At 39.2% G+C, this 13,987-nt stretch overlaps 1 protein-coding gene across 3 annotated transcripts; it reads right to left on the bottom strand.

Moving 5' to 3' along the window:
• Nucleotides 1-326: 326 nt before the first annotated feature.
• Nucleotides 327-11,499, bottom strand: tmtc4 (transmembrane O-mannosyltransferase targeting cadherins 4). 3 transcript variants are annotated; one of them, XM_079426758.1, is made up of 18 exons: nt 11,020-11,499; nt 10,717-10,912; nt 10,210-10,325; nt 9,468-9,684; nt 8,666-8,750; nt 7,920-8,014; nt 7,673-7,765; nt 7,430-7,591; nt 7,001-7,203; nt 5,650-5,824; nt 5,390-5,521; nt 5,012-5,091; nt 4,766-4,873; nt 4,542-4,683; nt 3,872-3,986; nt 958-1,070; nt 774-843; nt 327-555 (listed from the first exon to the last, which is right to left on the bottom strand). In XM_079426758.1, exons 2-18 carry the CDS (start codon nt 10,876-10,878, stop codon nt 407-409), a joined length of 2,217 nt encoding a protein of 738 aa, XP_079282884.1. In that variant the 5' UTR covers nt 10,879-10,912; nt 11,020-11,499; the 3' UTR covers nt 327-406. The 3 variants fall into 3 exon arrangements, with proteins under 3 accessions (XP_079282884.1, XP_079282885.1, XP_079282886.1); XM_079426759.1 differs by having other exon boundaries at nt 328-555; nt 11,263-11,457; XM_079426760.1 differs by lacking the exons at nt 327-555; nt 774-843; nt 958-1,070 and adding an exon at nt 2,332-3,338 and having other exon boundaries at nt 11,020-11,493.
• Nucleotides 11,500-13,987: the final 2,488 nt, after the last annotated feature.

The raw sequence follows: 13,987 nt of genomic DNA on the forward strand, positions 1-13,987 counted from the left end.
TATGGTGCGTGTGACTCAAGATAACTTGATATTTTAAAATGCAATTTGTTGCAATGTCCACAGTGGGGTATGTTCTTGGTGGATGGCCAAGAGTAACATACTTTGCAATTACAAAGTGTAACAGACTAATAAATAGAGACCCAGCTGACATAACATGAGGTCAAAGATGAAAGTCAAGATAGTGGATATGTTCCATATGTCTTGAGACTACAGTTACACGTGACAAACTCATTTGAGCCGGTTAAGAAACCACAGTCTTGACCTATAAAACTATAATGTGGCCAGGATGGAAGCACTGCATGCATTCATAAAGAAGAAACGTGAAAAATAATAAGATTAATTAATTTATTTAGTTATGTAGAGACCGTACAAAGACTTGTGTGGCATGCAGTTATCAAAAACAGTGTTATCCAACAGTCCTTTGCCGCTGTTCTAGTTTGCGTTTTAGCATGTTGTAGTTGTCCTTGGTTCCTGGAGCGCTGGGATCCAGTCGAAGAGACAGTTCATAGTGCCGCTTTGCTAAGTCTAGTTTTCCCCAACGGTGATAAAGAACAGCTGCAAGAGCACAAAAAAGACCCGTCACTTAAATCAAGGGACTGTACAGTAACTCAGCATTGGTCCCCAGTGAATAGGAGAAGAATCATAGACACTTCGCTTTATTTTTTCAGTCGCATCGATTTATGCCTGTATCGTGTAACACTGCAGCAGTCAAAACTTGCACAACTGTTTTCTGTGACAATACTGAAGTGCCAGCGGGATTCTGGGAGACTTACCAAGATTACCATGGCAACTGGCAACGTTTGGGTTGATCTTCAGAGCGTTAAGAAAGAATCCTTCCGACTCCTGAGAGAAAAAGGAACATTGGTTATTATAAAGTTCCTGCTGTATCAAAGAAATAGTCTGAACAACATTTTCACAGAAAAAGCAACAATACATGGGAAAAAAGTTTGTATTAACCTTGAACTTTTCCTGTTTCCCAAGGACATTGGCGAGGGAGAACATGATGGTGTGATCTTTTGGCAATATCTTTAATGCTTCCTTTCCAATCAGCTCAGCCTGAGCCAGATTCCCTGTAATGAAATATAACATGAACTGTTACCTTGCTAATACATAAAATATTACTGACTGTTGCTCATTAAGTTATGAGTAATAACTCAAACTGCTGGGCTTTAAAAAAAGTTTACTTTTTAAAAAGAATTTAGACAATGATTCTTGGCTTGTGATAAAATTGGTTTAAAAAACAAACAAAAAAAACATTGAATTGGCTCTATGTATGTCTACTGCCTACATTTTTTTCTATTGAAATCTTAGTACTACACAAGCTTCAGGTGTAGTATTTTCCCATAGCAAACTCTTTCTGTCTAATAATTGCCAAAATGTAGTATAGTATAGAATATCATATATATTAACAGTAGTAAATGTACAATTTTAGTATATTATATTAAAACATAATTACAGTTATAATTATGTAATAATTACATATTTACACTTAACAAATTCCAGAAACTTTAATATTAATATTGCCTTGTCCTATAGAAGAACACTTCCTCAAGATTTCATTTTCTCACAATTTCCATATACTGCACTGCACTGGAAGTTGAGATGGGTAATGCAGAAGCGTTCATGCTTCTGAGTCTATTACACTGAAGGAAGAATCCAAGCGACATCTAAGGACCAGAATATCATAGTGACTTGGGGGTGGACTCTTTTGACTTAAGCCTGCAAGTAACCACCTAGTAACCACTCACAATATCCTAACAATCACCAAGCAACCACTGAGAACCCCAGCAATGTGCTAAAATCACACAGAACACTTTAGTAGCTCCATAGAACAAATGTAAAAAGAACATTTAACAATGTCATTCTGTAATTAACCGCATAGTTGTCATTCTGTAATTTCTGTTGACTGCGCAGAGCGGATTGCTCTGGTGTGTCAGCAGCCTCCAGAAGAGAGTTTTTCAACTCCACACATGGCCGATTCTTTTAGTTTCCTAATTAGAGGGCAACACAAGGGCTACTGATTTATTGATCTGGATGTCAAAACTCCCTCTGACCACAGACTCGGATAGATCTTCTCTCACCGGCTGGCCCTTAACAAATTCATGAGCTGCTAAGGATTCCTTCTCACCGTTGTAACCTAAGCATGACTCATGTTTTATGTTTGCACACTTTCTTGATGCTTTTTCAGTTTAATATTATAGGGAATGAACAGCAGTAGAAAGCATCTCCAATTTCCTGTTTGCAATCATTTACTTATTTTTGGGCGGGGTTTTGGGATCGAGTGAGGCTGGAAAATGCAGAGGGAGATGATGCTGGTGCCAGAGTTTTTTTGGGGTTTTTTTGGCAAAGAAAATTGACCGTGCCAAGGCTCTCCAGGGAGGGCCAACCTGCCTGGGAGACGCGTTTGAATAAATGGCTTCTGTCAGGGAATCGCGCCATTCTCCACACGGCAGGCAAGAGTGGCTTTAAAACAACACACAAGGCTTTTAATACATAAATTTCAAGCATTGCTGATTCTTGCTCTTCCGGTCTAATCATGTTGGGTCCTTATGCCGGCATTTCCTGGAAAGGACATCCTCTATTAATCCTCTAACATCTCATCAGAATGGAAACTTTTGAAAAAATGTTTGTCATCATAATAAAAACACAAGCTACAAATGCATAAAATTGCATATACAGGTATGCAAATATGCAAAATACAGGTGCATAAAATTATGGTTTACTGACCTAAATATGTGTTTAACCAAAGTTTAAAAATTAAATATTTTTATAGGGCTCGGAAAGAAAAAACTGATATATATATAAAATTTGCGATGAATATTTGCAATTAGTTTGCCAGTGATACAAATCAGGAAATATTGAAAATAACAGTGATTTTAGTGGATTTTTTTTAAATTGGCCATTACTTTTTCCAAAGGCAGTAGACATTCATGACTCACAAAATGCAGAAAATTCTACGGTTCATTTGCATCACCTAAAAATGTTCACAAATGTTCCGAAAATGTGAAATTTTTTCAAATACTAAAATATAATGTTTTAAAAAATTGTATGTTATATCTCAAGTCTGTTATACTTTCTGAGCTATATTGTAGTATGTGCTCTTTATATAATGCAAAGAAAAACAAGAAGCTAACTTATCCATCCCTGTAGGGTCCCTGATGAGATAAGGGGCTGAAGATGGGGTGCAGGAGTTAATTGTTGTAAAGGGTGAACTAATTATGCAGCATGGCCCCATGTGGCAGCGTGCACCTGACGCTCAGCATCTGCAGAATGGAAGTTCACACCTCTCTCTCCCTCTATCTCACACACAGCTATGAGCCGCGGCTATACTTGGGACACTAGATGAAAACGACAAGGCGGGAAGATTTGGGAGGAGGCCAAGATCATCTGTTTACCCCCAAGGGCAGGGTCAAGGTCACGTTTAATGAGAACACTCACTCAGTTTAAGCATACATGACTGCCATACTGCATTGCTAAACTGTGATATATGCTAAATATAATGTGCAGTCAGCTAACTGTACATTATTCTCCTTATTATACCACATTATCTTGCTTATAGCATATAAAAGCAAATGAACAAGAAATATTGAATTCAGTTGAAATTATTTTTATTATATGTTAAAGAGCATAAAGCTAGATAATACATTGTTGCTATGTAGGAACAGGTAGCCTAGGACAATGGCTAATTATAAAGTTCAGTGGTCATTATATAAATAATTGTATGTGGAATGCAGCAACTAGCCAATCAGATTCAAGCATTCCAGATGACATCTAATAAAAGATGTATATCAGCTGCAAGTACACCAATTTTGCACTGTTTGTGACAGTATGCTCTAGCCTTTTAATAAATCACTTTCCGTTTACACCTTACCAGTGTTGTCCAACAATATGACCATGTTGTTCCACGCCAGGCTGTGGTCAGGCTTCAGCATAGTGGCATTCCTCCAGGCATTCAGCGCGTCAATGCTTCGGTTCAGGTCGGCATACTGGAGACAAAACAAACAAGCACCAATCATAAACAATGGGCCAGTTTTTGTCAAGGGCAAAGATCCTTAAAAAAAAATTTGCATGCCTTACAATTCAATTTTTTAAATAATGGAGAAGGACAGGGAAATGATGCAGATTTTAACTTTTCTGCATTTTCTGCATGATCAACAAGGCTAAACATGTCGGAGGCATGTGCATTAATCACTATGGCACATCTTTGATAAAAATGCTTTGATAATTCATGGAGTAAAGAAATCAAACCTTCATTAACACAAAAATAGCATGTCATTACACATCATAATGGGCAATATTTAGAGCGGAATAGACCATTTCTTGCCATAATTAATAATAAATTGCACCATGTTGGTTTGTAATCACACAGGAAGGATGAACATAATAGCCCAAGACCAAAACCACCCTAGACATATTAAAAATCCACGCTGTAATACTATTGAAATTGATGTTTAGAATATGGGGAAATGTAATAAGTAGGAAAACATGCTTTAAATGTATTGAATGCTTTATGCTAATTACAGAGAAAACACAGCGCTTACCAGACGTCCCAAGTTGTAATAACAGTCTGGGTATTTTTTCCTGAACCGAATTGCATTCCGATAGCTCTGTTCAGCCTCGTCAAACTTTTTCAGACTGTTCTGCACAATACCCAAATTCATCCAAGCTGCAGCAAAATCAGGCCTAATCCAATCGAAACACAGCAGAAATCAATAAAGGTTACACAACTACAAAGAATAAATTTGAACTAAAAATCTTCACTCACTGGATATGAACCGCAGCAGACAGGAGCTCTTCGGCTTCCTTTAACTCGTTTCTTTCCTTTAATATATTGCCAAGATTGTTCATGGCATGAACATACTTGGGGTGTAATCTGTAACACATGCAGACAAAAGGTGAACACTAACTTATATTTTACATAATAGACAATAGATCACACTGTTTAAAATGCTGAAAGATGGAAGAACTGCCAAAATGAATATGACAGAATCATGATTTTTTTTTTTTTTACCTCACTGCCTCCCTGTAGTACTTGACTGCAGCACTCTGGTTGCCTCTGTCAGCAAGGTTTTTGCCAACGTTATAATGCACCTGTGCAAGGAAGGATAAAGTTAGTCAAGCTAATGAAGTCACTAGTGTGCTAAACTGGACTGAATACAATTGAGAACAAATATTTTATTTGTTTTATTTAGTCATTTAGCTGATGCTTCAAATTCAAGTGGACTCAAAGTACAAATATTACATATTCCATTCCTCTGGAGAAACCTGATGTTAAGAGTCTTGCTCAAGGCATTTTGTGTGTCGATGGCTTATGGAAGTTACAGAAATGGATTTCACGAATGGAGTGGAGTTAAATTGCAGCATGACGGGGGTAGGTGTGCGGTCTCACCTTGGCGTTGAGCGGGCAGACAGACAGGGCGCTGGTGAAGAGACTCTGTTCAGACCTCCACTGTTGACTGCGCTGTGCAGAGCGAGCCACGTTCACACACAGCAGCGTCAACGTGGCCGCTCTCAGCAGCCTCTGCGGTCATCCCACAGACACGAGACGTGAACACAAACTCAACGGAACATTAGTTACAGTGAATTATGGTCTGATGGTGAATATTAGGAGGTGATAAGTGGGAAATTGGTGTAGAACAGGCCACATACCTTGTGTTTCTTCCAGTGGCAGCTACAGTAGCCCACAGCGTAGGCCAGTATGAGGCAGTAGCCCGCTGAGGAGAGGTACAGCACCCGCTCGGCTATCACAAAACCCACCCTGAAGAACAAATTACTGGCTGGCAGGAATGGAATCACCAGCAGTACAAGGCCAAATGTCAGAGTCCTAAACACAGAGAGAATAATATACCATACACATTTTTTAAGAAAGGTATACTTTCATTCAGAAGGAACACATTAAATTGATCAAAAGTGACAATAAAGTCTTCAACACTGTGAGAGATTATTTCAAATAACTGCTATTTTTTGAAGTTGCTATTCATGAATGAATCCTGAAAAACTGTAATTTTTCACAAAAATTAAGCAGCACAACTGTTTTCAACAGGCATAATAATAAAAAAAAGGTTTCTTGAGCACCAAAACAGCATATTAGAGAGATTTCTGAAGGATCATGTAACACCGAAGATATTAGTAATAATGGCTGCATATAAATTCAGTGTATATTGATATAAAATAAAAACTGATGCAATATTGATAGAAAAAAAGTGAAATCAATATATGGTTGAATCACCACAGCCCAAAACTAGTGTAATAAATTAGCTAATAGTTGCTGTTGAGTATAGTTGTCATTACTGTTCCATAAGGAGAATCTGAACAGTCTTTTTGTATTTTGTGTTCCAGGGAAAAAAAACTGCTGACAGGATGGAATAATATAAGGGTAAATAAATATGACTAGATGATTTAATGATGATTAATCCATTAAAATAAGTCTCACGATAGAATTGCATTATGGCAACTGTATACAAATACATGCTTGAACAACAACCAGGTATTCTTTTTCAAATCATCACACACATTTTTCCATATGTGACCCTGGACCACAAAACCAGTCTTAAGTGACAGTTTTTCCAAATTGAGATGTATACATCATTTGAAAGCTGAATAAACAAGTTTTCCATTGATGTATGGTTTGTCAAGATCAGACAATATTTGGCCGAGATACAACTATTTGAAAATCGGGAATCTGAGGGTGCAAAAAAAATCTAAATATTGGGAAAATCGCCTTTAAAACTGTCCAAATGAAGTTCTTAGCAATGCATGTTACTAAACAAAAATGAAGTTTTTATATATTTATGGTAAGAAATTTACAAAATATCTTCATGGAACATGATCTTTACTTAATATCCTAATGATTTTTGGCATAAAAGAAAAATGGATAATTTTGACCCTTACAATGTATTTTTGGCTATTGCTACAAATATACCCCAGCGACTTAAGACTGGTTTTGTGGTCCAGGGTCACATATATCTAGACAAAGCATGTTTTGTTTTGCTGGTCTTACCTTCTTTTATTGCTGTCCTGTGAGCATAGAGCTTGGTATACCAAGCACATCAGACAGCACCACAGCGAAAGAGGCCAGAAAATCCTCCAATCAGTAACTGATTTAATCAGAGGCACACAGCCCATTGACCAATCAAAACACAGCCACCAGGGACACAGCAGCAACCAGGCATTCAAGGAGTAGTAGTAATTATAGTTCACAATCTGAGAAAAGAGAGCAGAGAAACACATGTGATTCTTCAAGGAGTATGTGGAAAAATATGGCACAGTCTGTATGGAGTAAAAATGACTACTAAAATTATATTTAAGTATACAGTTTATTTTGGTTTTGACTAGGGTCGTCAGAATGCCATAATTTTATTTGTCAGTTCCAGTGAAACTTCCGCTTCGAATGGGCCATTCAAAAACCCAAACTGAAAGGACTGCTTACCCTCAAGATGACATTTTCAGCAAAGGATGCTGGGTTATCCACCTCAGTGAAAGATGGAGGCCCAGTTCCCATGATTCTCCACCTTGCATACAAAAGAAAGGATCCCCCAAGAAAGAGAAGAGCCAACCTCATAAGCAAACCACTTCTCACCATCCCACCAATCTGGGTGGAAAAGAGAACGTATAAATCAATCCAAAGACTATTTGGGTCCAAAGAGTGACACCCTGTGAATAAGTCACTTACATCAGCTGATTTTCTCCTGGACATCAGCTGGTGAGCGAGCTCATAGATATTCAGATTACAGACCATGAGAATATCATAAGAAGCATTCACTCCCTTAACACATGGAAGAAAAGAACAAGCTATTTTATGGATGACCAAACCTCTGTATTGTAAAAATAGATGAGAGATTATCTAACATATATATGCTTATTGCATATTACCTTATTTTACCTGCAACTCTCTCAAATGTATGCATATTTTCACTCACCAAAACTGTAATGCCTTGCTCCTTGCACAGCATTGCTACAGCACAAAGAAGAATGCTGCCAAATATCCACAACACTGAGAACTTTTTATCACCACCTACAAAGAGAAATTCAAGATACTCTATATTAAACTGTATGCTTGATACAAAGTAAGATATTCAATGAGATTCTAACACGCAGTGGATTAATTCATTATAAACTTGCAATGAGACCTCAAGCAAGATACAAAGATTGTAAGCTTCAAATACCAAACAAAGAAACCATGAAAGCATCCTTGAATGAATCAAGAACTAATCATTATGATCTTTTTAATGAATTGGGGGATCCATTTCACAAAAATCTGTTTGATTTGTTCACAAACTCAGTGATCTGTCTGAATAGGTCATCAGCCCACCAAATGAAAAATTATCATTGAATAATGACTTAAATTCCAGTCTGTTTCACACACAAAGCTTTTGTAAGACTTAAGAAGACTTGCAATACGTATGATGCTTTTGTTTGCTTTTTGGAATCTAGAAAAGCTCAGTTCCCAAGCAGAGACCAAAAGAGCAACCAGTGCAATTTTCAAAATTTCACCTTTTTTGTGCTTTATAGATAAAAATCAAATGATTGTGGATTTATAAAAGTAAATGTAAATGATTGCAAATTTAAAGTTTTGGAAAAATTATTTTGAAATTTTATGCAACTAAATTTCACACAGAGCCATAATAACTGTATCAGAGTCTAGTGCATTAGTTTATCAACTGACCTTGAAACGCTTTGCAGTAAACCAGAAAAGAGAGCTGAAAAAAGAGGGCACACAACAAATCTGCTCTGCCAACAATGCCAGCCACCTACAAGACAGAGAGCCAACAGAGGAGATTATTCACAAGATCAACTCCAACTAAATACTTTTAGAGAGCTAAAGGACACTGTCTCATCAAGCATCATCCATCATCAAGCGGGTCACGACCGTGAAATCCACCCCGAGGGCAATCGTTTTTAACAACAGCTACACATTTTATACCTAAACAAATTAAATCCTGCTTGTACATTAAAGGCAAAAAAGGGGCAGCATAAAAACATCCTTCGCTGCTCTTTCGTCTGTGAAATTGCCTGTATTTCTGGCAGTGCCAAATTAACGGTGAAGGCAGGAGGCAGCACTCATTACAGAACTGCAGTCAGTCCTGGCTGGACTCCTGGGGCCACCTTCTTTGATTCATCCCGTAGGCCCAAGTCAGTGGTCTCTCTGAACCTCACCCCCTCCAGGTCCAGGGCCGGTCTTTCTGAACCTGATTAAAGAGCAGATACCGGAGCATCGGCAGTCTCTACCATGCTCGGACGCATCCGTGGCAAGGCAGAGCGAACGTTCGGTAGCTGTTAATAGCCAAGGCTGACTGTAGAGCCCACCTATGCGATGCACACCAGCTGCGTGAAGCTTTCTTCTCCATGGGCCTTGTAATGTATATTTCATGCAACATCAATGAACATTGTAATATGGAGCATTGTAGTTGGAGATTGTTTACCGGGCAGAGACGGCCTGCTGAATCACGTCTTCCCACTCTACTTACACTTTCCGTGTGAACTGGATGTGCAGCAAAGAAGAGCGCAGCCAGGAAGGAAGCTTTCGGAGAAAGATTGAGTTTCTCCCCTCTTCCGTCTTGAACCAGGCCGCCAATTAATATTGCAAACACATCGATCATTAGCACAGAAATAACACAGTGGAGGGCAACGTTGAGCACGTGGAAGCCAATCGGATGCAGTCCACCAGCCAAGAGGTAGTTGATCCTATGAAAATAAGTAACAGCCACAAATTGCAATGATTAAAACTAACTTTTGATTTGTGCAATGATCACAAAAGTTTTGTATATTTCTAAAACATAAAACAGCAGAGATGCAATGGCATACAGAGAATGCGACATTATAGAGCAACTTTATGGTTGAGTTGGGATAACGGGCCATTACTGATGCAAAACGATGTCATTCTCATTAGCAGCATGCAGGACATGAATAATGCCCCCTGTATAGATTCCTCACAGTTGCAGTCAAATGCCAAAGACAATTCTAAAACGAATATGAAAAAAGGCAATATATGCATCCAATTTTAATGTCAATTATTGTGGAATTCAGTAAGGAGCACTCAGGGGACCTCTTTTGATTTCCCACTGAGAATAAAATTACAAGTCCACACATCTAATACATGCAAAGAGGTCTGACAATATTCACTATAAGCATGTTGGACTATTACCTTGTGTTAATCATCAGTCACACAGCAGTAATTGAAAGACTCTTTTGTCTTTGTGGTGAACGTACCTGAAGGTCAGGACGGTCAGCGGCCGGTAGGATTTGTGACTGGAGTTGCTACTTAAGTTACTTCCCCAAAAATCATTTTTCCAGATGTTACTCAATGGAGTGTCAGGATTCAAATCCTACGAAATGAGAGAGAGAGTAAATCTGTTAAAACAATGTATAAATACCGCAAAAAAAAGCTGAAAATACTATTATAGTGACATGATTTGTATGTTGAAATCACAACTGACCATTACAACAATATGCATGTTTAAATGGACAGTTTACCCAAAAAGGAAATTCAATCATTTACTCGAACAGAATGTCAAAGCTACTTTTTTCATATAATGAAACTGAATGGTGACCATGGTCACTCATTAGTCAGCATCCATTGTCAATGTATGAAAAACTAAAATGTACTGTATGTATGAATTATGTCTTTGAAATGAATGTCAGGATTTTTAGGTAAACTATTTCTTTCATAATTATAATCCAAACAAATAAATAAATAACCAAGATTGAGGGTGATACCTTGTTATTGATGATGGCTTCTGAATCATCAAAGACAAAGTCCCCATCATAGCTGTTTATGAAACAAATCAGGGCAACAAAGGCAGTGACCAGCCGGGAGTGCAAGGGTCCCAGTTTTGGCAGGGGGATGTGATGATCCCAGTAAGGCTCAGAAAGCACCATCTTTCATGTGGTTTCTGTTCATTCTGACCCACCACTGTGTTGCAGAACAAAGAAAGCAGGTGGAAGGTTAAAATAGCAAACTAACACTCCAAAAATAAGAAGCAAACATCTTGCGAGAAGGGCGTATGGACTGCAACATACCTAATGTATGCACTACAGAGATCTGTTAGAAAAGGCGGTGTGACATCTCAGCACAGTTGCATGCTTTGCTGCATGGCTGTACACACAGATGCATGCAATGCATAGCAACCGGCTGTCAAAGCGAGCAAAGGATAAGAAACCATTCACGCTTTCTACGTTGTCTGCTCATATATTTTGCTCGCGCGAGAATGACGATCGTCAAAACACTATTCACAAATAATAATAGTATAAACGTGCACTGACGTCAATAACTGTCTGCCCGCCGACGAGGACGATTTACAATCTGCTGAAGACGGGCAATACAAGCTTTAAGTCACCGGCGTCAAAAAAAAAAAAAAAAAAAAACGTTGCAGATATCGCTAAACCACGCGAATGTGAAAATAAAGGCTTAATACGTGGCTAAACGATGGCTGATCCCTGTAGGAGCCTCTCGCCTGTACTTCCTGCTAGCGCGCGGAGAAGAATAGACCGTGTGACGTCACGTGACCTGAGCTAGCCGAGTGGATATAATGTGAGGACTCACACAAATGAAAGTACTGAACAGTTGATGGCTACATGACAGGAAATGTCAAGCAGTGAATCAGAAGCATTGTATGCATCATCTAAAAAAAAAAAAAAAAGCCGAGTTACTGTACAATGAATAATTGTTAACAATATACATTATGCAAATGCTTATTATATGTTAACTTTATGAACATCTGAGCCCAAGTCAACAATCAAGAGTGGGACCTCTTGCACCAAACTAGCACTGAAAAGGATGAAAACAGATGAACAGTTTGAAGCAGCGGCAGTAAGTAAACAAACTACATGCATCCACACCAAGAGGTGTCACTAACTGTAGGCTACTATTAGGAGGATTAAAGAAATAGGTCACCCAAACCCCTCAGGCTATCCAAGATGTATTTTGTTTCTTCATCATAACAGATTTGGAGAAATTTAGCATTACATCACTTGCTCATCACTGGATCCTCCGAAATGAATACAGTCGTGTGAAAAAAGGGTTGGCCCCCTTCCTGATTTTTCATTTTTTTGCATGTTTGTCACACTTTAATGTTTCAGATCATCAAACAAATTTAAATATTAATCAAAGATAACACAAGTAAGCACAACATACAGTTTTTGAATGAAGTTTTTTATTATGAAGGGAAAACAAAATCCAAACCCACATGGCCCTCTGTGAAAAAGTGCATGCCCCCTAAACCTAATAACTGGTTGGGCCACCCTTAGCAGCAACAACTGCAATCAAACGTTTGCGATAACTTGCAATGAGTCCGTTACAGCGTTGTGGAGGAATTTTGGCCCACCCATCTTGGCAGAATTGTTGTAATTCAGCCACATTGGAGGGTTTTCGAGCATGAACCGCCTTTTTAAGGTCATGCCACAGCATCTCAACAGGATTCAGGTCAGGACTTTGACAAGGCCACTCCAAAGTCTTCATTTTGTTTTTATTTAGCCATTCAGAGGTGGATTTGCTGGTGTGTTTTGGATCATTGTTCTGCTGCAGAACCCAAGTTCCCTTCAGCTTGAGGTCACGAACAGATGGCCGGACATTGTCCTTCAGGATTTTTTGGTAGACACCTGAATTCATGGTTCCATTTATCACAGCAAGTCTTCCAGGTCCTGAAGCAGCAAAACAGCCCCAGATCATCACACTACCACCACCATATTTTACTGTTGGTATGATGTTCTTTTTCTGAAATGCTGTGTTACTTTTACGCCAGATGTAATGGGACACACACCTTCCAAAAAGTTCAACTTTTGTCTCGTCAGTCCACAGAGTATTTTCCCAAAAGTCTTGGGGATCATCAAGATGTTTTCTGGCAAAACTGAGACGAACCTTTGTTCTTTTTGCTCAGCAGCGGTTTTCATCTTGAAACTCTGCCATGCAGGCTATTTTTGCCCAGTCTCTTTCTTATGGTGGAGTCATGAGCACTGACCTTAACTGAGGCAAGTGAGGCCTGCAGTTCTTTAGATGTTGTTGTGGGGTCTTTTGTGACCTTTTGGATGAGTCGTCGCTGCGCTCTTGGGGTAATTTTGGTCGGCCGGCCACTCCTGGGAAGGTTCACCACTGTTCCATGTTTTCGCCATTTGTGGATAATGGCTCTCACTGTGATTCGCTGGAGTCCCAAAGCTTTAGAAATGGCTTTATAACCTTTTCCAGACTGATAGATCTCAATTCAGGGGGAAGTCGTGGCCTAATGGTTAGAGAGTCGGACTTGTAATCCGAAGGTTGCGGGTTCGAGTCTCCGGCCGGCAGGAATTGTAGGTGGGGGGAGTGAATGTCCAGCGCTCTCTCCACCCTCAATACCACGACTGAGGTGCCCTTGAGCAAGTCACCTAACCCCCAACTGCTCCCCGGGCGCTGCAGCATAAAATGGCTGCCCACTGCTCCGGGTGTGTGTTCATGGTGTGTGTGTGTTCACTGCTGTGTCTGTGCACGTTGGATGGGTTAAATGCAGAGCACGAATTCCGAGTATGGGTCACCATACTTGGCTGAATGTCACTTCACTTCACTTCACTTCACTTCACTTCACTTCACTTCACAATTACTTTCTCATTTGTTCCTGAATTTCTTTGGATCTCAACATGATGTGTAGCTTTTAAGGATCTTTTGGTCTACTTAACTTTGTCAGGCAGGTCCTATTTAAGTGATTTTTTGATTGCGAACAGGTGTGGCAATAGTAAGGCCTGGGTGTGGCTAGAGAAACTGAACTCGGGTGTGATAAACCACAGTTGTGTTTTAACATGGGGGGGGGGGGGGGGGGGGGGGGTTAAATACTTTTTCACACAGGGCCATGTGGGTTTGGATTTTGTTTTCCCTTCATAAAAAAAAAAAACCCTTCATTTAAAAACCGCATGTTGTGTTTACTTGTGTTAAATTTAATTAATATTTAGATTTGTTTGATGATCTGAAACATTAAAGTGTGATAAACATGCAAAAAAATAAAAATAAAAAAATCAGGAAGGG

Source organism: Barbus barbus (genome assembly GCF_936440315.1).
Source record: "Barbus barbus genome assembly, chromosome: 10".
NCBI classification, from domain to species: Eukaryota; Metazoa; Chordata; class Actinopteri; order Cypriniformes; family Cyprinidae; genus Barbus; species Barbus barbus.

Coding starts and splice junctions, on each gene's coding strand:
- tmtc4 (XM_079426758.1), bottom strand. CDS start 10,878: ATGGTGCTTTCTGAGCCTTACTGGGATCATCACATCCCCCTGCCAAAA. Junction 7,592..7,672: donor CCAGGAGAAAATCAGCTGAT/GTAAGTGACTTA, acceptor TTTTCCACCCAG/ATTGGTGGGATGGTGAGAAG. Junction 1,071..3,871: donor CATATTGTTGGACAACACTG/GTAAGGTGTAAA, acceptor ATTTCATTACAG/GGAATCTGGCTCAGGCTGAG.